This window comes from Fringilla coelebs (assembly GCF_963513975.1).
Source record: "Fringilla coelebs genome assembly, chromosome: 2".
Taxonomy (NCBI): domain Eukaryota; kingdom Metazoa; phylum Chordata; class Aves; order Passeriformes; family Fringillidae; genus Fringilla; species Fringilla coelebs.
Genome location: NC_140029.1, coordinates 35,189,535 through 35,215,676, shown reverse-complemented (window position 1 = coordinate 35,215,676; position 26,142 = coordinate 35,189,535). Strand labels below are relative to the sequence as shown.

The following is a 26,142-nucleotide window of genomic DNA, read 5'->3' as shown; positions in this document are numbered from 1 at the left end:
CCATCACAATTAAACATTAAATTATCTTTGCATACACACCAACATAGTCTACTGTAAATCTGCCAGGCACAGTAGGTGCACTGTGCTGGATCTGAAATGGCAGCACCTCATTGTGCTTATTCAGACCCTGCAGTTCCTTTTGAGTCCCTGAATGAAAAGCTCAGATCTTGCAGCTAATCTGCAAAAGTCTACACCAGTTTCAAGATGCTTTTTAAGAATATCTAGGATTGTTCAAGTTACTGCTGAGGATTTTGTGGTCCTGTGTGCATTCTGGTGTAAGCAAAGAAACCATAAAACCCCCCCATTACTTCCTTCAACTTAAAAGGTCTATTGCAGGAGGGGTAGGAAGCTTTCCATAAGTGGGTGGAGAGTACCTCCCCCCATTTATAATCCTATAGATAACCTTACAAGATGTGTGACAATCTCCAATAACCTGAGATCCAGATCACCCATGAGATAATGTGAAAAGATATGTGTCCTTGTTGTTTCCCCATCCCTCAAAAGGGTAGTGCAGACCCAGAATGTAGGTCTTGAAGCCGTGATCTTTTTCTTGGGTAAAGCAATGGAAACCCTTGCTTCCTTTAATGTATTTACTCATTCATTTGTTTAATGGAGATTTTTAATTGAATGAAGGGATACTATTATGGTCAAACACCACTTCAGCTGTTAGCACATACTTTACACTGCACCAAATGCACTGACTGTAGAAAAGTGGCAATTTATATCATTCTAAATAAAGACATATATTTCCTGGAAGAATGGAGGTACAGTAATTATAACTTGAATTTGACATTGATATTTAAAATAATCCAAAACATTTGAAATTAACACCAACTGTACACAAACAGAAAATTTTGACTTTTTAAAGGTACTGATTCTGGTGAGACTTTAAGAGCAGCCTTTGAATTCATGTTATATGCATTTGAGAGCTATGCTGAGCATACAGCAACTGAGATGCACACAGCCAATCTCAGTAGATCAGAATAGCTCTCAGCATCTCACCTCCTGCCATTAGGAGCAGGGATCAGCCAAATGAAAAATGATGCTCTGATTCCATCTGGATGACAGTAACACCCTGGATGACAAGCCCTGGCTTTTTTTGCTTTTCATAAATGATTTTAAAATAAAGACATTCTACGTTTCTTTACTAAATGTAGTCCTCAAGAGACAGTAAGGTAATTTTTGTTCCCTCTGCCTTTCCTAAAGGCTATTAGAAGGGGCTAGTCACTGAATGCTATGTATTTATGCAGTGAAGCGCTGGAAGCTGGGAAGCATGGCTTTAAAGAAGAAACAAAACCCAAAACACCACCCAGCTTCCAGCTTGGGGCTTCTACTGAATTGAGGGTTAAGCACAAAGCAGGAGTCACTGATCTGCTGAGATACCAGTTACTGAGACCATCACCAACATTTTGCCTGTTAGAGAGAGAGAGTATTTCCCAGCTCTGGGCTTTTACCCTTATATTCTAATTTTAGGAAGAAAAATGTTATTTTCCTACAGTTGAAAGATGCCAGCCAAAGCCTGGATTTGTCCAGAGCTGTGTGTGAGCAACATGTGGAACTAAAGAGCTCACTGCAGGAAGAGGAATGAAAGGCAAGATGGATTTCTCTGCCACTGGCCTGTGACTGCCTAAGTAACCGCCATGCCACAAATTAGGACATAAAGGATTTCCTTTTTACCTTGTGTAGAACCACTAATTTCATGTATTGTTCTGGTAGTCTTCCTTTTGAACAAGTTCATCACAGGGTCATGAGGGCTCTTCAGGAGTCCCTAACACTGCCTTCTTTATTCACTCAAGGTTTATGCTTCAGCCACCTTAAATCTTGTATGTATACTGTCACAATTGATTTTTTAAAGTTATTCATCTCATATATTGAAGAAATGTACATGAAGAAGTACATAAGTTGCTCAGGGTCACACAAAATGCCCAGTAGTACATGAATGACTGTGCAATAGCCTATAGTAGTAGTTGGTAACAGGACAGCTGCTGTACAAGACATAACTGCAGCAACATCTCAAAAGTAGATAAGTTAATACATTAGATGTTAGATTTGTTTTACTAATGTATATGCTTCTTTCTTTCAATTGGTAAAGTACTGGTTGTCAGTGGTAATATATTTATTCTAGTTTCTCCAGCTTGGTCTTTTCTCCTTGTCTGTATTTCTGTTTGCTGGTTTTGGTTTGTTGGGCTTTTTTTGTTTTGTTTTGTTTTTAATGTGTTTTTTGTTTATTTGATTGGTTGGTTTTAATTGACAAAAAATCACAATTAATGAGACTCAGAAAATGTGTTCACAGGATAAATATATGTAGTACTGCCAGGAAGCCTGCTTTAATCTAATAAACAATATTTAGGACTCAAGCTTTTTCATAAGAGAAGAAAAAGAAACTGTTTATGATAACAGTAAAGATGTTTATTTTCCAATATATTTCTCTAGCTGCTTCAAAATAAGTTGCAAAATCTATGAAAACTTGAAAAATCTTGTGCTACATTCCCTGAAGAAAGAAAATTTAAGACTGTGAAAGCTTCATGAGTGTTTAATAATAGACTTTTATAGTCTTGACTAAGCAATGGTGATGATGTATTGCAAGATTAATACATAAATCATTAGGAAGCTTTAGTCATTTTAATACAGCAAGCCTGTGTTTTGCTTAATTCCCTGATTCATCCCAAGGCATATATTGAAATTTTGTGTGGCCTTTCATTAAAAAGCCCAGCATGTCAGCCACGTTTTGCATCACTTGTCTTTTAATAGAGCACACAGCAGCTGGGCTCTCTGCAGTTTGATCTGGGTGCACTCTGCCCTGCAGGTAAATTAACACCCTGGGAATTGGGGAGCGGTGATGGGTGAAAGGAGACTGATGTGCAAGACAGTTGTGAAAGGCTCACTTCAGGAAAGCTTCAGTGGCTGGATTAAACTGATCTGTGTGCCAGTCAGGATGGTCACAGCTCCTCTGAGCCTTCTGCTGAAGCAAGCTGTGGCAGGGCACAGGGTGCTGTCCGTGAGTCCGTGATGTCTGTTAGGTGTGTGCACCTGGAAAGGAGCCCTCAGTGAGGGGGGCAAAGCTGACAGCAGCAAGAGAGCCCCGTGCACAGGAGGGGGAAGGAAGTGATCTGTGCTGAGCAGCACAGCATCCCCTGTTGCTCAGTGGGTACCCTGGCCTCACTTAATGCTCTTTACTAAACATGGGATCATTTGACTTAAGTGGAGGACGGCTGTAGAAAACAGACTAACTAAAGCCAGCCTGAGGAGAAACAAGAAAGACTGCCAAGAGATGTGCTAAACATTATTTCAGTTTTCAAACTGGGATAGCAGCTGAGTCCATATTTAAACACCTAATTAGCCACTGCAGGCTTCAGTTTGAAATTTGGCTTCTCATTACTTTTTGAAAATACATTCCATAGGGACAGTGCTGCTGGAGGCAGCACCACAGAGATAAGTGGCAAAATCAGCTAATCAGCTTCTGGTGGAAAAAAGAAAAAGAGAAGAAAAAGAAGAAGAAAAAAAAAATTAGCAAACCTCAAGGCACTCACTCCAGAATGGAATACCTACTTATTTTCTTCTTGCAAAAATTCAAACAATCCCTTTCTTTTCTCCTCCTGAATTTTTGTAGTAGTAAGTCAAACTTGTAGCTTATATTGAAAAAAATCTTAAGCCAGAAGTAAGAACTGCTAAAAAAATATTTGGACACAAAATGCAGAACCTGCTTTAACCTGACCCCTTATTCATCAGTGTAGAATCCATAAAACATTTGTAAAGGAAGAAGGTTTTGTGTATTGGTGCTCTCTTAGAGAGATTTCAAAGCAGCAAATTAAATTCTGCCTGCTTTAACTCCTCCTGTACTTTTCATTTAGTGAGTTGTGTATTGCCCTGTTTTAGCAGCATTGACAGCAAAATGCTATGGAGGGGCATCCTCTGGGGCATGCCGCTGTTTTCTGTGGTAGTGAGAGTGGTCCACAGTGAGCCCTGCTGAAACAAGGGAGTGAGCATGACCTTCTCCAAGCTACTGATGCCAGGCATGCTGTCCTTTCCCACTGAACTTCTTCCCACCAAGTCCTTGCTCCACTTTTCCTAGATGCTGGCTGTGTACAGGCTTGCCATACCCCAGCATGTGCTGTCTGGCATCGCCCAAGCTGGGTGGGCAGTATTTATTGGGATGGATCCCTGGGCATTGAACACCAGAGCCTCCTTATCTCCCTAGCTGGCTGACCAGCACCCACATGTACCACTGGGAGCTGGAGCTATCAGTCTTTTGCCTGGCTGGTTAGGAGGCAGAGTTTCTCTGCTGAAGAGTCTGCCTGCCAGGCTGTAAAGCACTGTGTTCTCACAGCAGCAAAAGTCCAGCCATCACAGGCACCTTGTGTGCTCTGCTCTGCTAGCACAGTTTGCTGGTAAGCTGGGCTCTGCTTGGATGGTTTGCCTCTTGTATGCACTCTGATTTCAGAAAGATTTTAGAACCTTCAGAAAATGTAGAAATGCATAATGTCAATATTATTTTACTTAGTATGCAATTATACTTTTATTCATTATAAAAAATGTGCATATGGAGCATAAAGTACCAAGAGAGACTTTAGATGCACAGGCTTTAAAGACAGGTAATTCCATGTGTAAAAAGAATACATTTTATGGTTTTAAACTAAAAGAGGGTAGATTGAGATTGGACAAAAGAAAGAAATTTTTATGATGGGGATGGTGAGGCACAGAATTGGCTGTCCAGAGACAGTGTGGATGCCCCATCCATTCAAAGCCAGGTTGGATGGGACTTAGAGAAATCTCATCAAGTGGAATGATGTCTCTTCTTATGGTAGGTTAGAGGAATTAGGTGTTCTTTAAACTCCAAACCACACCCTTCTGTGATTCCACATGTGTGCACTTAGGAGACAGGATCGTCGTGTAAGTTCAGGTGCCTATTTTTCTGATACATAAAGTCAACACTGGATGTAATGAAGTCAAAATAACCAGTGTTGATTTATTTTTTCAATGTGGCATTTAAACAACGTGATTCTAATAAAATGGCGTCTGACAAAAACCAGTTTTTTAACAGAAATCCTCATCAGTTCTGTGTCGTGTTATTCCTCTATCTTATGTAGTCCACTGATGTCAGACTCCTGGAAAGCAAAAAACACACACAGAGAAATTGGGAAGAGAGAAGCTAATCATTGCAGAGCCTCTGCCAAAAGTTTTTGCTCTGTGTATCTAATTTTATATTCTTCATATCTATATTATTTTATTGAAGTCTGATTCCTGGCTGCCTTGCAGATCATTTGCATCTCTGCACTGGGATATAAAAGGCTTCCTCATTGATTGGGTGGCTTTTATATCTTCTCAGCAGCTATGTATCTCTGACATACATACCTATGCAAAATGCAAGGCTTTGGAGGATCCAGCCCTTGTAGTTCATGCTTCATTGCCACAAGGTAAGTCAAAACAGCACTCGCAAAAAATGTGGGAATGGGAAGTCATGGGGAGCGTTCAGCGTCCTCCTGCCTGGCATCTGAAGATTACTGAAGGCCCGACTAGACCCAGGCAGAACAAGTCAGAGTAGTCCCCAGCTCTGCTTCCCTTGCCCGACAAGATCCCTCTGGTTCAGCGCGGAGCCTGTCCCGTGCCCAGCTTGCGTTCCGTGGGGAATGGTGGTGCTGATGGAGGAGTGCCAGGGGGAGCTGCCAGCTGGCTGCCGGAGGCGGCTGGGGATGAATGCTGCTTCCCATGGGTAGTGTGAGCTCTGCCCCACGTGGCTGTGCACAGGAGAAGCTTGTAGCAGCTGAGGATCTGGTCCTTCAAGTTAAAGGGGTTGGAATATGCATGAAGCATAAGGTGACATTTTGAGCGTCTCAGATCAGAGCATGGACGTTACTGAATTTAAAATGTAACTGCAATTTCCTGACTAATACCAAGTCACTTTTATATTCATGCAGTGATTGTTCTTTACTCTTTAAATAGCCCGTTTTGCCCAAAGGTGCAGGTGCTATCCTTATGATAATGAAGGTATGTTATCCAGCATGGTGCAGCTGAGGCCGTTGGTTGGTGCAAGGGCCACCTGTGATCAGCTGTCCTTTTTGGTTCTCAATCCATATCATGGTTTTGTAGACTGCTTGTGATTTTCTTGTACAAAAAAAGAGTTAAAAAAAAAAAAAAAAAGAGATGCACTGGAGGTTCGGTGTTGTGGTCTGTTGTTGTCTTTTACTTCCTGTGGCTAAGCTGTATTATTTACTGTGGTGTCTCCAAGTTTCTGAGTCCTTGCAGATAAGGTGGACAGTTAAATTGCTACAGTAGCCTTATACCTCTGCAGAGAGTCAGCCTGATTCTTAACATCCAGGGCTCTCTGTGATGAAGTGCACAGGATATTACAAATAAGATATTTAACAAGAATGAGATAACAAAATGAATTCATATGTTTATTATTCATTCAAAATAAAAAACTTGCATGTAGTAACAGCCACAGAAATCGCAGGCAGGATTTCCTGCAGAGTAAGGACATCCCTAGTCTGGACATTTCTTGCACTTAGGGTGAAGGTGTAGAGGACAGAGCTGTAGCTGCTGCCACCACTGAGATAGGACAACATCTAGGGGAAAGGAAGGAACGAGGAAAGAGAGTTCTGTTCCTGGGGAGCCCCTTTATCACCTTTCACCAACAGGTTAAGGTTCTGCTGCCGCGTGGACCCTGAACCCTGATTCCACATGGGCAGCAGCTGCAGCAGCATCACTTCCCCAGGCCTTGGCAGAGGCAAAGTGGATGGGGGCTGGAGCGGTTCCCCTGCTCCCAGGAGCCTGCTGCTTTAGGCTCCTGCCTGCTTTGCCTCCGAGCTGTCTGTAATGCCACCATTTACCTTTGGTTCTGCTTAGCACAAAAAAGGTTAGATGAGAGGCTGGGGTAATTACAGGCATGAATTGTTATGGCATAGGAATTTGTGGAAGTGGTGCTGAGGCCTCAGTCAGGAAGAGCATTTTAAGTGACATACCTGCTAATTTGCCTGAAAATAGCCTGCTTATTAAAAAAGAAAAAAAGAAAAAAACAAAGTACTGCTGCCTGCATGCAATGAAACTCAACTCAGCAGTTCCTAGAAAGCTTGACTTTGAAAGAAAGGCACATTTGACGTCCAGATGAAAGAGGTACGCAGGAGTCTCAACAGGTAATGTTTTGCTGTGACTTCTGGAATTTGTGTGCCTTTGTCATACCTCTTAGGCACAGATCCTGCCAGCCATCTGTGCTTTAAAGGCTGTGTAGGGCCTGTAAACTGTGGTTACACTTGCAGCTGTCCTCATTGCCCTATCTTTTTATCCATCTCTTAGCTGTGCACAATTTGGTGGGTGACCAGGGCAGCTGCAATGAGTACCTTACTCCTCTGTACTGTTCCCAACACAGGAGCCTTCAACTAGTAGGTTCTGATGCAGTAAAAATAATAATAGCAACAAGAAGTAGTATGATCAGTCATGGATTTAACTGGGAATGGAGTATGTATGTTTGGAAAGAGCAGAGTGAAAGAGGGGAGAGAAGTTTAAGGGCCTCCAGGTGATGATAGCCCTAGAGATTGATGCCTCAGCATTTCTGGTTTAAAGAGTCTGACAGAGAGATTCTGGCAGGTATTGTGTAATTTTATTTTAATATTTCTCCCTGCTATAAATAAGACTTGGTGTCTGATGGAATAATCACCAGAACCCGAGTAAACAACACGCCTGCCAGTGATAAGCTGTTTCTTGTGACGACTCAGTGTATACCTGGATATTGCAAAATGTGGTACATTTGATGTTTGTGCAATTCTGTTCTCCTTCTGGTTATTTTTACATGCATCTCCCTCTCTTCTTCTCTCCTGTGTACAGATGTTCGTATTCACCCCATGGAGCCTATGCCCAAAGCAAACTTGCCCTTGTGTTATTTACCTATCGACTACAGCATCTTCTGACTGCAAATGGAAGCCATGTGACTGCTAATGTAGTAGACCCTGGAGTAGTGAATACTGAGCTCTACAAGCATGTCTTTTGGGTTGTGAAAGTGGTCAAATGGATGACAGCCTGGCTATTTTTCAAGGTATTCAGTTTTTTAAATAATTTTGTTGCTGTGCCCCTGCATTGTGAAATCTGCAGCTGGCCTGGAGCTGAAGGTGTTTCCGAGTTTATAATAGTGTGTGGCATTTATTGCATTTCTCTGTGCTGATGAGATGTACAAAATCAATAAAGACAGGCTTTCCAGCAAACAAACATTTATTTTAAATGGAGGGAGCAAGCTGTCAGAGTAGGGAAAGGGAATGCCTTTCACAGTCCTTGCCTATGGACTGGTAATCTCTGCCCCGATCTATCCACGTGCTTCTGTGCGTGCATGGGGGCAGGACATCACCCTAACATGCAGCCAGAATATGCAAAGTGTTCCTCAGAAATGACTGGTTCATTCTCTTGAAGAGAAGCAGACATGATCTGGCATGGTCTGCATGCACACAACATGTTACAGAGAGGAGGGCAAAGGGAAGAAGAAAGTTGTGCAAAAGTGGCAGTGGGAGGTGGCTGTGCTCCAGGATGTGAGGTCCAGACACTTGTGCTCAGTGAGGTGGGACAATTTTTAATTAGGTTTTTCATTCTAACACACACTTGTAATGGTACTTGACTTTTTTATTATCCAATCCTGATCTGCACTAGGGAAAAAAAAAAGCTGTTTAATAAAATGGATCCCGAAGCGGGGCAGACTCAGTTATGGGCAATGTTTTGAAGGGGTATAAGTAGATTAAGCTGAAATCAGTTTAGCTGTGTAGGTGAAATCTCCTCATGCACACAGGCCTTTGAAGGGCTTGTGCTGAGAAAATGTACTGCTTATAGCTCTTTCAGAAAGTAGTTTTGGTTTAAGTAAATGGAACCTGATTCCATTAGAGAAAATTAAATGTTCTAATTCAAATGAAGTATTTGACATCAAGGAGCATGTCCCACAAAGCAAATTAATTTTAAACTTTGATATGGAAATATCAGTTGCTTTCATTTTAGAAATGAACTGGAGGCTGGAAGAGTGACTGTAAAATAAGATGCAAACAAATAAACCCATATTTAAAAAAAAATACATTCTTCTGAATGCACCTTGAATATTGCAATAAAATTGTAATAAGAATGCTCATAATCTGTAATGCATTCTTTAAGAAGCAGACTGCAGCTTTGCCAAACCGTGTACTAAAACCTGTTTTCCCTCTTGTGATTCCCATTTTAAATATCAGTCTTGGGTGGCAGTGTTTTTTTCATTGGACTCACTTCACCTTCCCAATATAAAAGTTTCACGTAGATTTTTAGGTTATGCTTAGAAATTCCTCTGGAGTGAGGAATTGTATCTGAGAGTGAGTTTCAAGTCTCTTGTTTTTTGCAGCTCTCAATCCCTCCCAGTTTTATTGATCTGCCCAGGAGACAATTTTGTATTATACTGGTGATGTTTAGACACTGAATTGGATGTTATTGAACATTTAAAATGATTTATCACAAGAGGGATTCCCATTCTTACAACTCTAACGACCCTGCCACTGACAGTTCTAGATCATTTCTTTCTTCTTTGGATGTGATACTGCTCAAAAGAAATTCTGCCTTGAAATAGGTGACAGAGAGACATACTGGTCTGTATGGAATTGTGATGCCTGTACTGCCTGAAAAGCAAATGTATCAATTGCTTTCTGAGTCAGAATAACCTCAGCTTTGGATATCTGAATGCTTCAGTTATTGAGATTGAGATTTTCCCATTTTTGTCTAACACTCGATGTGCTTTTCCCAAAAGCCAGAGGAGAGGGAAATTCTTACTTTCTCTCTTCCCATCCTCCCTTAGACCTCTGAGCTACAGCTCCAACTTCTGCACTTTGCTTATTGCTTAGGATATATCTAAGTTTGTGAGTGCTTCACCCCAGAGGAGCACCCTGGTGGGCATCACAAGGAGATCTTTAGCTCCACAGCAAGCTCACACTGAAAGCCTGCCTGGCAATTTTAATAGTGCTCTACTGAGGGCTGTAGTATTCAACATTCAAGCCTGTGTCAGTCTTGTGTTGGTCTCTGCATTAGGTAAATTCCCCCTGAGAAAAGTAAGAAAGCAAATACAAGAAAATTCAGCTGTCTGGTAATATTAGCTGATAGTTGGTAGTATGGATTTTTTTCTCCCCTGGAATTTTGTTCCTGAGCACTTATATGAATCTTCCTTCTAGGATTATGGAAGTAATGCAGTGAAAATGAGGTGATAGGTCTCTAATCATATTGACTTACCTAACTATTGTCACCCTGAAGTATTCCAGCATGGGTTCTAAATGTGTGCTGGAAATTGCTTCACTCACTGCAACATGGCACTCTTGAGAGCCAGCACAGCCCAGAGAGCTTCAGTGAGGAAATGCATCACATTGCATTCCCTCAGGAGAGAGTCAACATCTTGTTTGATTTAATTCCAAATAAACTGGCAGAGCCCCCACCACTTTTCAATGCACTTCTGCCAGCACTGGTGCCAGTCATGTTCAAGTTAAATACCTCTTAGGGCTTGCAGCCTGGCCCCCACCTTCCCTGGGCTGCTCATGTTTGAGGCAGCTCAGTGTGGCAGACAAGGCTGTGGGCTCAACATCCACCTTGGAGCTGCCTCAAGATATTTAGGTACTTAAATGAGTAGACTTACAGTCTCGTAAATAGGCCATGATACATATACATAAGTTACTCAAAGTATTAACGGCTTGATTTTCTTAAAATTGCAAAACATTATCTCCTAGACTTTATACATGGCTCAGAAAGGTCTTGGCCAAATCAGTTTGGTGGTTTTGCCCCCACAGGTTGCAGTGAAAGGCATTTTTGTAGGAATAAGATAGGCCAAACTAAAGGTTCTGGTGGCAGCCATAAAATTTGCTGAAATTGGTGCCTGCCCTTTAGAAGTGACATTTTCATTCTTTCTCAGAAAAGTTATTGTCTGCTGTGGTACTCTAAATTTGCACTTGCAAATGTTTTCTCTGTATTTTTCATAAACATGGACTGCACCTTTCACATAAGAGAAAAATTATGTTTATTACTAAAAAAAAAATCTATCCCTATGACTATGGTAATTCTATCCCTATGGTAAATAAAGCCTGATGAGCTGACACAGTCCTCTGAAGAATGCAATGAAGTATATCATCCTTTAGTAATTTTTAACAAAAATTCGTCTTCCTTTTGTAAAGTCCAAACTAATAAACACTAACTAATTAATGAGATAGAAATAAGTTATAAAGTCATTAACTGAGCATCAAACTGCAATTTAGCTAAGTGTGCAACACACCAGCTTTAGTATTGGGTACTGTGCAAGCTGGAAACCAGGAAGTACCATTTCCCTCCCAAATATTTCTGCATCTGCAGCGGATACTGAATATTCATTCTTAAACCAGATGGTCTCTGTTTGTGATACAATTAAAACGCCTTAGAGCAAAACAAAAAAGTTGACTCTCATTAATGTCCAATAACAGGGACTGTTCTGCTTCATATGACTTCATTATGGCATCTAAGTAGAGACATTTGACAGGTAGCAGTGTTGTAAAGCTCCCCAAAACCTTGTTTATGACAAGCTTGGTGAACATGTCATTACCAGATATAGAGTATTTGGTCCTTTCAGCCAGCTCAGATTGGTATTTAGGAAGGCATTGTGGAAGGAAGGCTTTGCATCAGATCCTGTCTCAGCTGTCATTTCCAAAGACAGAGTGCCAGATAAGTGATTATTGACTGACAAACTGAAAATGAGTAGGATTAGTGACCCTGCCAGCCTGTAAAAATGAAGGGAAAGGCTTCAGGAACATGGGCTAGATAGATACCAGTCAATATAAACTAATTCATTTCCTTCACCTTGTCAAAATAGGCTTAACATTACTATAATTTTCCTATGACGTTTTTTAAAAAATGCTTCCAGTCAGTAAGCAAGTCTAGAAAACAAGATCTAAAGGACCTGGCTTCATCATTCGTGCCAGAGGACATAGTCATGCAGGTCTTATTGCAGCATTTCTTATTCAAACTGTCCCTTTGGCACTGTGAGTATAGTAAATTTATTTCATCCTACCCCCCAGGTGTCAGAAGACAAACACATCACCACACAATAACACCAGCTGTAAGAGAATGAGAGTAATTAAATCCCACAGCTGAACGCAGCAATTCATCAGCATCAACATTTTCTGTGCATGAGAGTGTGTGGTCTTCACATAAAGCTAATCTGGGCCTTTCTCACAAAAATGAAAACTTGCAGAAACGTATAATTTGCAGTTAATTTTTACAAAAGGTTTTTCTGGTCAAAAACATAGAGAAGAAAACAGTCTGCTTGAATCCAGTAACACTGGTCTTTCAGCAGATACCATTTTTGTACACATTGGTACAGGGATTTAAGCTTTCAGAGCCATAGGTGTCTTTTTTCCATCTATTAAGTATTTTATTATTTGTACAGCCATAGAACTATTCTAGAGGGAAAGATGAGGAAACCATCCTGAGAAGGCTAGTAAATAATCTCCTGTTTAATTCCCAAATCCTGATGATCTGGGGTTTTTTCCCTTCATGTTAACTACTGGACTTGGTTAAGTATCCAGGTCCTGCCTGTTATGGGGTATGTGGATGGAGCTTGGCTGCTTTATTTTTTGTAACTGCTGAGCACAAAGCCTTCTGAACACAGAGCCCTGTGTGCCTGCTCCCAGTCAGATCAGACCCCTCTAAGGTAGGCTGGCCCTCAGGGCACACATAAATGGCATTGGACCCTGGTCTGAACCCCCACTGAACCTGTGACCCCCCCTGCATCCCAAGATATCACTATTTTTCTGCACGTTTTCTAAGGTCTAAGTGGTAAAAATATTTATTTGAAGGGACATGTTGAGAGTTGTGACAGGGTGTTTTGATGGCAGGAAAATGAAGGATTTGTGTTGCTTGCCTCAGTGTATGGCACACAAAGGAGTGTACAGTTGCTGTAGAGGACAGTACAAAATGGGTAGGATTATGTCACAGTGCATCACAGCGAGTCAAGGATGTTGAAGTTCTTGTTTATAACTTATTTGGAGCAGCTCCTGCTGTGATTTATCCCCAAACCACACCCAAGCTTCCTCTTGAAGGGTGCCAGTTGGAACAGGCTGAAACACAGTCATGGAACAAGCAAAAAATGAAGTAGTGTGCACAGAGATACATCTCACGTACTGTCCTGCAGTTTTAGTTGTGTAATTAAAATAAGAATCCTTTTGTGTGAAATGGGAAGATTGTCTTCCCTCTTTTAAAATTCCTCATCGTGCAGGAAAACTGTCCCTATGTCTAATATTGCCTACAGGATTCACCCTTTTTAGCCCAGGAAATGGTCTAAAGGAAATTTAAAGCTGCACTGTGCGCTACATGAAAACCCATGCTTGCACTGTGTGAAATTGTTTTGGACATTTCAGTAAGCAACTGAAATATCAGAAGCTCTGTGTCTTACTGTGTAAGAGAGGGTTTATCCTTAACTCTGGCGTGTTAGAGGATTGCTGATTTAACCTGACAGCCCAGGAAGATTATTTATGTGAAAGCATTTAAATTTATATCCAAAAGAGTGGGAAAAATAGTCCCTCCATTGCTTTACTGGGGTGAGAGTAAGTAAACAGTTAAGAAATTGTGAAAATATATGAGCCTAACCACTGTTAGCACATCAGCACCTATCATCCTGTAATCTGTAACTGGTTTCATATTCAGAAACCACAGAGTTAGTTAGGAAAGACATTTTCCATCCATCAATCTATTCCTTGCAGTACTTTCCTAAGTATTTGATTAATACCTTTGTGTGGTAATCTATTCCCAGTCAGACTTGTTGAAAATGGAGAAAACACAAAAAAGGAGGATAATTTTGCTATGGATCAAACACATATCAGGGACTCTGGACTGATTCCTCTCAGTTTAAAAGAAAGTCTCCTCAAAGTCTCTAAAGTAAAGGTCACAAAAAAGAGCCTGAAAGATTGGGAAATTAGATAATCTTGAAATTTCCACTGGAACATTAGCACAATCTTTTAAATTATGGGTTATAGCATCACACTACTTTAATTCTTCCTCATGCATCAGAGAAATACTAAGTCAGCCACTGTTGCTTAAAATGGTCATGTAATATAACTTTACTTGGAAACTTGAACTCACCGGCAGCAGGACACGGAGCAGCCACAAATCTTTCTCATCAGTATATCTCTCAGAGAAAGAACAAAAGAGAGAGGAAACAACCCCAGACCCAATGAAATGACCCATTCAGCAAGGGTAGGAACAGGAGTTGCAGGCAGTTTCTGACTTCCATGTGAATGAGTTGGAAAACAGAGTTAAGGGGAAAGAGCACTGGTTTCCCTTGGAAAATCCTCCAAATTCGCTTATGAGTGAGCAGCAGTTTGGAATTAAAATAAAAAGATGCAGAAGAGTAAGTTGGGGGGAGTGCATATTCAGGTTAAACATTAAAGGTTAAAAAATCTATATATTCATTTATTTGCATAATCATATATATGTATATGGTCTATCTAAATTCCTCATTGCTTTGCTATTTGTGAGTAATGTGTCCCTAAAAAAAATTGTATTGCAGAGGCCCATTGCCTAAAGACCCTATCCCCTACAGTGAAATATAATTTTAGGAGATTTTGGAGATATACAGGCCCTCCTTTCCCCCTCTATGAATATGACAGTTTGTAAGTTACCAGTCATTGAAGGAGACTGAAAAACCTTTCAGTGTGAAGTAAGGAAATTCTTCCATGAACTACACAGACACCATTTTTGGTGGTTTTCCTGAGTTTTCAAAGGTTGACATAAAATGTCATGTTCTACCAAGAAGCAGAAAATATCCCCTTTTCTAGAGGTCTATGGCATTTATGCCTGGAAGTCACCTCTGACAGATCTCCTGGTTCATAAATCTCTGCAATATAAATGCCAGCATCAGAGGTGTGGTTTCCTCGTGGACGCTGCTAAAGGACCTGTCTTATCCTAAGATAAATATCTACAGCTGGACAGCTGAATTAAGTCCTTCAAGTGGCAGTTTATCCCTGTGGATGACAAAGGGGTCCTCTGGTGACTAGTTCAGCTGTAGATGTCTGTGCTGTATAAAGCTGGTTAAGATGAATACTTTCCAAAGGTGCATGATGTTAATTTTCTAGGGTTTTTTTTTAATGAACTGAAGGTGGTAGGATTTTGGATGTGCACAGGAGAGAATAGGAACTGTAAATGTTTGATCTTAGATCTGGGGCACAAGTAATCTGCTATCAATCTGGTTTTGCAAATGGCAGCTCTCAGCTGTTAGACCATTTCCCGTGTAAGTGGGAAATGTGCTCGTGGGCAGCTAGAGATGAGGAAATCCCAGTTACTTATGAAATGTATTTCTCATATATGTTTATAATCTATTGTGTGCCTTCACTACAGCAGCTGTGGGTGAGGAAATCCCAGTTACTTATGAAATGCATTTCTCATAAGTGTTTACAATTCATGGTGTGCCTCCACAGTTTATCACGCAGATATCGCCATGCATTTACATGGGTAGTTATGTGTACTCCCTGTGTGTATTTATAATAGCCTAATGTTTGTAACAAGGCAGAGCCATGGGAAGCAAGCACCATCTCCTCTCTGAGGATGAACTGCAAACAGTAAACACACTTTTTTAACATAACAGGATCATCTGACACCCAATTTGTGAGCTAGGACAACTTTTAGTTCAGAAGTCACATGAGTAGCTCTGGCTTTAGTAATGACTACAATGATTATGGTTGCAAGCCACAAACTTCTGTGTTGCATTTTAGAAAGACTACTGAGATGCTATGTGATCTAGAGGTTACTTTTGTTCTCATTATGTTCTGAGCTAAATACTTGGGGTTTAGTGGATTTTAATCGGTAAACACAGAAGGGCCTTTGGTTTAGTGCCTCTAGTCCCCATTTTTTCTAGAAGGAACCTGATCCAAGATGTGGCTCAAACCCATCATTAATACAATCTCTCTAAAGCAAGTGGTTTGTGTACAATACTGCATATTTAAACATTCTGTATAAATTGTGTCTGTGAGTCTCTTCAGGACAAATTACTGCATCTGTGTCATGCCATCTCAGTGCTGGGGAAAGGGAAAGTAACCACAGAAGTTACATTGCCACAGACCAGCACTCAGCAGGAAACACAGAACATATGCAGAAAAGGATTTGGATGAAACCAGAGCAATGTGCAATAAAACAAGAATGAACTTGGGCAGCTTATCAGAGATGGGATTTATAGTGGTGTTTATTTGGCCCATCGTGCTGACCTACTTTTTTGTCACTGGAATAGGAAGGAGGTGCTGCTGCTGGTCCTATGCTCAGGCACAGTCTGAAAAACTGAGTTGCTCCCCATGTCTCCTAATTGCTCATCAAATTATTGGAGCTAGCCACCTCCAACTTACAAGCTTACCTTACTTACAATATTTTACTCAATTTAGCATATCTGTTACTTTTTGAATGAATAGCAGGGGCCAGAGTTGGTGCTGTGTGCCTGGCAGGCCTGTTTTCCCAGGGCTTTGCTGTGAGAGGCACTGTGAGCCCCAGCCCAGCCGTGTCACCTCCCTGCAGCCAGCAGCAGTGTGCTGAGGCTGGCTGTGTCTCAGGAAGAGACTTACTCAGTGTTGTTGCCTGCCAAGCTTAAGATGCAAAATTCAGTCTTCTACAGTCTGTCACTTGTCATATACTATCCTAAGATGATTAAAAATGTAGAAAGAATAAAGCTGTCTTGTTGTTTTTGGAGCTCAGAGTGTTGAAAATAAGCTTATACAGACAGTGAGTATATTTGGGTTCCTCCCACCTGGAGTGCTGCATCCAGCTCTGGGCTCCCAGCGCAGGAAGTGCGCTGAGCTGTTGGAGCGCGTTCAGAGGAGGGACTCCAGGAAGATTAAGTGGATGGAACATGTCTCCTACAAGGAAAGGCAAAGACAATTAGGATAGTTCAGCCTGGAAAAGGGAAAACTCTGTGGTGACCTAACTGTGGCGTTCCAGTATCAGAGGCGAGCTTCCAAGAAAGACAGACAGACACTTTTTTGTTTTACAAGGACATGTAGTGACAGGAAAAGGGAAAATGGCTTCAAACTGAAAGAGTACATTTAGATCAGATGTTTGGAAAGAATTCTTTGCTGTGAGGGTGGTGATGTGCTGGAACAGGTTGCCCAGAGAGGCTGTGGATGCCTCATTCTTGGAAGTGTTCAAGGCCAGGCTGAATGGTGCTCTGAGCAGCCTGGGGTAGTGGAAGGTGTCCTGGTCCATGGAAGTTGTGTTGGAACTAGGTGTTCTTTAAGATCCCTTCCAACCCAAACTATTTTTTGATTCTAAAAATTATGTAGTAAGGACACTATGGGGCAGTATACTTGTTTTTTCTATCAGGGCTGTACGTTGTCCAGTTGCAAAGGCTATTTTTATGACTGCCCAAGCTGTGAATGTAGCCTGGTAATTTTTCAGAGAGGAGTTCAGTTATCACACTTCTCTTCACAACCAGTAACAAGAGCTTAGGTCCCTATTTTCCTTTGCACATGAAATGATGACTTCCATCATTGCGAAGTTTGTGGTAGATCATCAGTGGCTTTATACAAGTGTAGCTGATCAGAACCTGCTAAAGAAGTAAATAAGATCTGAGCACAAAAGCATCCAAGTCCGAATCTTACTGCATGTTCTTCTACCAAGGATTATCTGATTTGATTTCATATCCTCTGTGTGGAGTACTGTTCTTTTGTAAAGCGTGTAAGACATGTCTGATCCTGCTCCTTAGAGGTTCCCCTTGATCTGGGGCTGGCCTTCTATTTTTCTTGCCTGGTTTAGGTTTGTGGCACATGTGTCCTATTTTATATGCCTGTTATCTCAGGAAGTGGATTAAGGCTGGCACAGATACACTGAACCCTAATCTCTTTAGAGGGCCTGCAAATCTCCAGAGGTAGTAAGCACTTCAAATGTTTATATTACTGTGTTCAGCTGATGTTGCTTGAAATCCATTCAAGAAGATCTGGAAGAAAGGAAGCAGGGCATTTTGTAATGGGTGGGGTTTTTTTTTAATTACCCTGTTAATATTATTTTATATACACTTAATGCTCAGTTTTTATTTTAGTGGGGTTTTTTTTCTCCTTATTGTAAGGAAAGCCTCAAGCACTATTTTCACTGCAAAATATTTCCATAACCCAATATCTTGGCTGTACAACTACTCCCATGAGAGCTTTGACCCATTTGTTATAGTTCTAGGTTAAAGGCAGATTGCTGGTGTCATTATTTCCAGCTTTTTGAAAAAGTGATAAAATATGAAATGTGTTTGTACTCAGTTACCCGGATTTGTCATCTCCAGGTCACTACACAGTGGTTTATGGAGAGGAGCCGATGGAATTATAAAGTACCTCCAGTGCTCAGAAGCAGCTCTTGTACACTTGATGTACAATCTGTCACATGCTCTCCTGGTTGGAAAGAAAGAATTTGCATTCATTAGGCTTTATAGATGTGAGCAGGTACTGTCCTGCTCAAGGCTGTCACCTTCCCATAAAGTCACTCTTACCATAAAGACAACACACCTTTGGTGAGCTGGTTTCAGTTTGACTGCGTAGAAGCTCTTGGAATTTTTTCCCCTTCTTTTTATTGTCCATTTATATCATGATATCTAGTAACAGTCTCTAATCAAACAGGAGTAAGAATGCTTTTAGGGAAACAATTTACTTGAGACAAGAATGAATTAAAGTGAAGTGACTGGAAATGTATTTACTTTGAGTAACTGAGAAATAAATAAGCAAAAAGAAGAAACTTGTTTCTAATCTTTGGAATCATACTCTGGGAATGGCTTCCACAGTGTGGAACTGTTGTTTTTATGATGGAGTATAAATAGGTTTTGGAGAAGAAGATCAGCTGATAGGTTATCTGCAAAATTAGATCAGAGTTGTCCCAAGATGGATTGTTGCTTCTGAATCCTTTTTGTATTTAGAATCCTGGGGTTTTTTTCCCCCAGGTTTACCTGGTTTGCTCCCACGCTGAGAAATAAAAATGAATCCAGTATAAGAGTACAAAAATGAAGATTTTCAAGAAATTTCCATCTTGATTTTGAACTTGTTGAGTACCTAGCAAATTCATCTTTAGGAAAACCTTTGGTGAATATGTGCCATTTCTTGTACTCAGCTCCATCCTTGCCTTTCTTGACAGCAGTTCTTCCAGTTTGTTGATGAGCTGTGTTGAACTGTCCAACAGTCTAGTCCTTGCTTTTGGCTAGAGAAGAAAAGGGAACATGACAGCTATGGATCAGCCTGAAGAGCCTTCAGTGAAAATGAGATCTTTTATTGTCCTGGTCAAAATATCTGTGTATGCTCTTAAAAATAAAGTAGTCAAGATAAATTGCCAGTGGAGCTATAGAGATAACTGACATAGCCTAACTACATGTTTTAAAATTAAAAAAAAAAATCCTTTCTTTTTATTTGTTTTCTGATTTTGTGTCCCTTTTAATTTAAACCATGATGTGATATCATAGGGAGGTCAAAACTTGATCTTTCTTGAGTGGGTCTTTCAAATCAGAGCAATAGACTTGACTACTGGTCATGGATCTGTTGTGAGAGCTAAAATGTGTCAGTGCTCCAAAAGACTGAGTAAAAGTTTGCCCCCTGATATATATGACTGTCTAGATTTCAAAATAAATCCTTTGGATTATACAGAAAATTTGAACTGTCAAGAAATAAATGGTGTGGTGAACTGAAACATAGGTCTCAAGATACCTGCAATTTAGCTGTATTTCAGTAATCTCTCATTCACCTTTCACTGCTGTCAGCAGCCTGTAGGGTTTCTGTTATATTTATGATGGAACTATCTGTCAAGGAATCATGTCACTGAGATGCATGTGGTTTTTCCACTCCAAGGAATTATTAAGCACTCCATAGTTTCTGTGGTAAACACCACATTGCTGGGTCATTTGTACTACCAGGCATTTCTTTATGTAAGTATCTTTCTTGCATAAAAAGTTCTTTATTTTTATGTGTGGTAGGTGGAAGGTATTTTTGTTAAGCAAGTGCATGTAATTTTATTTTGTGTTTTTGCATGTTTTCACTATCAGCCAGTATTTCTGTAAAACTTTGGATGACAGTATGTATTTATTAATTTTGTAAGTATTAATATGGTTTCTTAGTGCCTATATCACAGAAAAATAGATGTACCTAAAATTCAGGAGACAGAGTACCTCTCAAGTTTTGGAGTTCCTTTGCTTAAATTTGTGGAAATTAGATAATTTTCATGTTAAAATATTACTTAATTTCAAGTATAGAACTTTTTAATATACAAAATTGTTAACAAAATGTAATTTTCTTTTTAATCATATACTAACCAAAAATGTAACCTACTTTAGGCTTACAAGTTAAACAGATATTACTAAGTAGTTTTCAAGAATATTCTTCTACTCTTAACCTTACTCATCTGCAGTACCTAAGAATTTTTAGCAAGGATAGGTAAATAACCCTAACAAAATGCAAAGCGCTGAATATTTTGGGAGACTGCAAGACCATTTTAATTTGATCTGCTGTTTGTTATTCTCACTGTAGGTTATGGATGAGAACATCTGCAATTGTCCTCCAGTTAATACACTTTTGAATTAGAAGAAAGGGCAGAGCTACAGAGCAGCTGGCAAGTGCTCAGTTAGCCTCCACTGCAAAAGTTTAAAACACCTCTTCAGTGGGGCTTAATGATGAAATACGTGGGGCTGGCTCTTCTGACAACTCATGGAATGAGATCGATGATTGTAACCTTTTCTCTAAATTAAACTGGAAAACCAGGAGCCAGCAGGGCTGTGTGCTCAGAGCTTTGGAAGAGCAGCTCCTTTCCTGCTCATCTCCCCATAAATACATTTTTAATGTTTATTTTTATATTATGCGAATATATTCTGGGCTATGCTCTCATCTCCCTTTCATTGAGCCTACTTCATCGTTTATAGTTTTGAAATAGTTATATTTGCACTTATTTAATGTAGCAGCAGTTAGCTCCAGCCTGAGTACTGTTTAGATTTTATTTCCTTTTCAACACAAAAGCAAGCTTTATGAGATTGAGCAGCTGTCTACTACTTGCAAATGAGGTGTATGCTGAGACAATTTTCAGTCTTATTTTATGATTTCTCATACTTGCCTATATAAAAGGAAAAAATACCCTGGGTGAGCTCTTTGGAAATGAGTTTATATTTTCAGAGAAGGAGTTAAAGAACAGACTTGGCTCAGGTATCTATTTTCCCTTAGAGAAAAATGTTATGTAAAGATGTGTACCTTAGCACAATTTTCTCTCTGGATTTCTCTTTGTGGTTATGTTTGTTGTTTGGCATGCTTTTTTTTTCTGATGTGGTCATCTGAAAATATTTGTAAATTCTTTTTATTATTAATTTAGACTAGGAGAGGAATCTCCCTGATTTTTCAAGACCCAAAGTTCTTTTTCTCATTTTATTACCTTAGTAATTAAAAATTATTGCTGTTTTCTTATGCAGAACTGTAGCAAGACACCCAGATATGCTTCTAGTCACAGCTGGGCATTTGTTCTTCCAAAAATCTGGCCCTCCTATCAGGTGCTGCTGGTAACTGTTGTCAGATGTTTGAGTAGCTGGGCTCCGATGGCAGGCATGATGTTGTTTCAATTCATTTTCTAAGCAAGGACCAGATGTTTGTTCTGGGCTAAGCAGAATTGATTTGCAGTTAAAACCTCAAGTAAAGGAGTATCATATCAGGCTGTAAACCAGCCATGTCTCAAGCCACATGTGGATCAAAAAGAAAAATGTGAAAGCCAGTGGTAATCATCTTCTTCACTGCCCCGTTCATCTCGGATATTTGTTTATGCAAGTGAAGAGCAGATGTGTTGTTCTCTCCCCTGTGCTAACAAATGAGAATTCAGATTTGTACCTTGGATTGTTTCATGATTTTCCCTTGCTCTACACAGAGATAAAAATAAGAACAAGGCAAATGGCTATAATTAGAGAATTAGGCCAATAGGAATTCGCTGGTTCCCTGTGAGAGTCAGTGATAAATCTGTCTCCTTGGGACACTTCAATAAGCCTGAGGGACACCATCTCCAGCTCTGGCCACCTCGTGTCCTTCCACTTGCTCTCAGTAAGCCATTGCAGGCAGAAAAAGCAACAGGGAAGACTTAAAAAATATTGAATTTCAGCAGAGTTATACTGGACCTTTAAGAGGTGAGGTCTTGATCATTCTGCAGCGAAAAATGTCTTACGCAAGAAAGAGCTGTGCATGGAATCCCATGGCTACAGTGTTCTGGTAGCAGTCATGCCACTGCTAATAGTTGGATTTGTCCATCAGGAGTCTAGCTTTTACATTTTATTCTAGTTGTCATCAATATATTCACACCAACCTTTAATATATTCACAGTATAACAGGCAGGAAAAATTACACTGGGAGTAAGGAACAAAGACAAATATTGCTGAAGAAATTTTAAATAACGTGCAGATCTCTAGTGGGCATTGATTCATGTGCTTCATGGTGTCAATAATTGTTTGTGAATTGCAGTAATTTTTTTTTCCTCTGAACAGAGCATTACTTGTGAAATACAGTCATTACCTATTGATTAGCTCTGTAGTTATTTTCATGCGTCAGTAGTGCCAGTAAAAAAATGAGTAACATTGACTTTACACCAGTGTGTAAGATCTGTACATTGTTCATCAACAAGTGAAATGAGTCTTTAAAATATTTTTTTTTTTTTTTTATTGTGGAGACCACATTGGCATTTTCAGTAGTCATAAGTCTCGGGATAAATGGGAAAAGTCTAAAGTGCTCATTTGGGTTTTTAATAGGGTTTTTTGTTTATCAGGGCATTGTAAATGTTCTACTGTATCAGGACAAGAGTGCAATAAGAAGGACATATTTGTCACTGGTTAGTGCTAATGCAATTTCCTATTTCCCTACTGTATGTCTTTCCATTTAATCTCAATTGTTGGTAATGCGATACTTTTTGATTAAATGATGAGAGCTGAAATTCACCAAGGAGAAAATAATTAAAACTATTTGTTTCACAGACTGTCAGCAGCTATTAGGGAAATTAAATGTATTTTTCCCTGAACCGTGTTACAGACTTTGCAAAGTTCACGATCAGTTCACAATCAATCAATCTTTTATTGAACACAGATTTAAAAGCAAAGGTCAGTTATGTTTTGGATGCTAAGCAATTGGTGCAATTGAAAAAACCCAGCCATTCAGATTATTTTTATATTAAAATTTTACTGCTTGGAAACCCTTGCTTTTTTGACGGTGGCACTCTTATAGCCACATCAGCTCAGCAGATTTGCAGGGTAAAGGAGAGCTTTACAGCTTGTCCCCCCAGCTGCAGCAGTGTCCCATGCCCTGGCAAGGGCCAAGCAGCAGAAGGGATTGTGCCTGATGCTGGTGGCTGGGCACCAGCCTCGCTCATGATCCTTTCCTGCAGCCCCACACGTCCAGCAATGTAACACCCTGTCACAGCACTCTATTGCTTCAGAGAGGAGCCTTGTTGTCTGACCTGCTCTAGGGGTTTGGCCCTGCTTGTAGACCTACCATTTCTCCTGAATTGTCAGATTTCTCTGGGTCAATGTATTGACAAGATTTCACCTAGTATTTTCCTCTCCTTTTTCTACTACAATAAAGCTTGGGCTTGCTCCTTTGTTTGCACCATCTACCCCAAGAGCTTGTGCTTTGAAGTCTGCTTTTTACCCCTTTTTGGTTTCCAGAGGGGCTCAGTGACATGGATGGGTGATGTGAGGAAGGCAAGCACTGGTACTGCACTGGGAAACCCTCCTACCCTGAGTCCCTTCCTCCTCCACACGGCATATGGGCTGCAGAAAGGGATCTGAGCCAGTGGGGCAAGTGGCACACTGATGTAGCAGCCACAGCCAGTGAGCTTGGAGTGAGGGCCTGGCAAGAGGCATTTAGGAATTCATGAAGAAAAGAGAATGAAAAAAGCACTGGGACTGTCAGTGTGATTGTTGTGGGGCACAATGAAAAGGCAGGTGGAGAAATGGATAAAAGTTTTGTCTGCAGACATGCTTTGCATACCACATAGAGCAACAGAACGTAATCTTGATTGGAACAATTCAATTCCACTGTGAAGTACATGTTAAATAACAATAGGCGGCTGCAGAGCTGTGCAGACTTGCAGGTGAAGAGCAGAATTTTAAGCAAGAGGCTGTGCAGGCAGAAGAGGCAGAGGGGAGGGCTGGGATAGCACCCAGCACTGGTGTTTGAGCTCTGCTCAGACCTCAGCCTGTGCTTTTATGAGTTAAAAGCAGTTGCTTAAACCTTAGCACAGTTCTACATTAATTCAGCTGGAATTTTTCCTGGGAAGAAAATTTTTCATCTGGAGCTTTGCTGCTTGCAGTGTATCACCTCAAGTGAGAGAGTGAGGGGGGGTAGGAGGGCTCATTGATTGAGCTATCAGGGCCAAAGGATGTGTGTAGCAAAATGACACTACCAAAGAGCATAGTTCAATACTGAGCTTCCTAAATAAAGTGAATTATTTCAGCATCAGATGAATCAGTAAAATGTATTCATCAAACCACAAAACCTCACAGTATTTGTTTCCCATTCTAAAAAACTGCTCTAACCTTTATGTCAAAAAGCCCTGTGAATTTCCATGCAACAGGAGCTCTCCTGGGGAGCTTAATGAAAAGAAAAGGTTAATTATCACTATTTTATTTTGTGTATCAATAGTTCTGCAAGAGTGAGCCTCTGGGCCATGGCTATGTAAGCCCTAAATTACTCCAGTATCAAAACCCCAGTCAGAAACTCTGCAGAGACAGGAGCTACCTGAAGATGAAATAAAAGGAATAAGAAAACTTTCAGAAGTATTGTTGGGATTTTTAGCATTCATGCCTCACAACCCCTTTTTTTGTTAGGATTTTTTCTTCTTCTTTATTTTTTTTAATAGCTTATTGGGAAAAGATGTTTGGTGTGAAAGGGATTAAATGGTTTTCTCCTTTCCAGTTTTTCATTGTTCTGTTTCAGTCAACGATATTTGAGATCATTCATTATGGATCTCATTTTTGGAATTTGAACCAATTCCTCCTCCAACAAAAGCCAGGACAGTCAGTGTAATCATTCACACAGGAACGGAGTGCACCACCTCACCTGTACAGCAATGTGACACCTCTGCTGTGACTTCTGGCATCTGGAAAAGGAAACAAGAACATTGCAAGGATCACATCTGTCACCAAATTCAATCCTGGCTTTTGCAATGGAGTCACAATTTTTTTTTACTCCACCTGCTACCTTAATGAAGGTTTGCAAAAGCCTTTAGAAATAAGCCTAGGAATTAAACTTGACAGCTTCAGTGGATAGTAGATCCGGGTCTTCCTACTTACCAGTAGTTAACAATTGCATGTAACAAGTACATGCCATTTCATGCTTTCCTTTATCTGTTCCACTGGCAAGAACTAATACTTGTTTTTCCTTTAGAGCCCCTGCAAATTAATAGCTGTATCACCTCTCCATAGGCTTATAGTCCCCTCTGCACTATGAGTACCAGCCTGCCCTTCCTTCAGACCATTTAGCTGATTAAATGTGATGAGCTTAAACTCTTGAGTAATTGTTTTCAAGATGAAAGTTTTTGCTTCCGTTTCAAACCTTGGGAATCACTTGTGTGGCTGAGGGTCTGCGTGTTTTCTCTCTGTCTGATGAGCTCCACCATCAAAGATATGATGCCTCAGATCTTGTCTGACACAGTTTTAGAGACTAATCTCATTGAAATCAATGGCACTCTTTGCCATTGTCTAAAATTATACACGTTCTTTGGGTCTCTTCTGAATTTAAGCCATCAATAGATTCCTTTGCAGATAGCGAAGAGCCCTGAGGTTGATTGACTTAAACAAAAGGATTTAAGTTACAGAGCTTAAATTCACTTTCAGTCTACACAACAAAAACTTGATTTGAATAATCAGATGCAGTCATCCTTTACATTTGCATTTTTAGTTATTTTGTTAAAAACAAGTTGATTCTGGTGGGTTAATAAGCATTCAGATATGTCAATTTGCAACTGAATGTTGCCTTTGCTTCTAAACTTAGAACTTCTCTTGGGTAACAAAGGATAAGCTATATAGACAGCTCCATAATGGTATGGTTTCTGAATCTATCCATCATTTCATGACTTTAGCAATCTGATAGCATTGTGATGGAAAATGGGAAATGGTAGTTCTGTTTACAAGATTACTTTTTTTTTAAAAAATAATTTATTTTTACAAACTGCTTCCTGATAAAAGAGAGTTTAATT

The 26,142-nt window shown here is 40.2% G+C and overlaps 1 protein-coding gene across 1 annotated transcript in view; it reads left to right on the top strand.

The window, feature by feature from the left end:
- Positions 1 to 26,142, top strand: part of DHRSX (dehydrogenase/reductase X-linked) — a 162,296-nt gene that overhangs the window by 124,649 nt on the left and 11,505 nt on the right. The window contains exon 6 of the mRNA XM_084226572.1: positions 7,819 to 8,026. Coding sequence (XP_084082698.1) covers positions 7,819 to 8,026 — 208 coding nt within the window. The remainder of the gene's footprint in view (positions 1 to 7,818; positions 8,027 to 26,142) is intronic.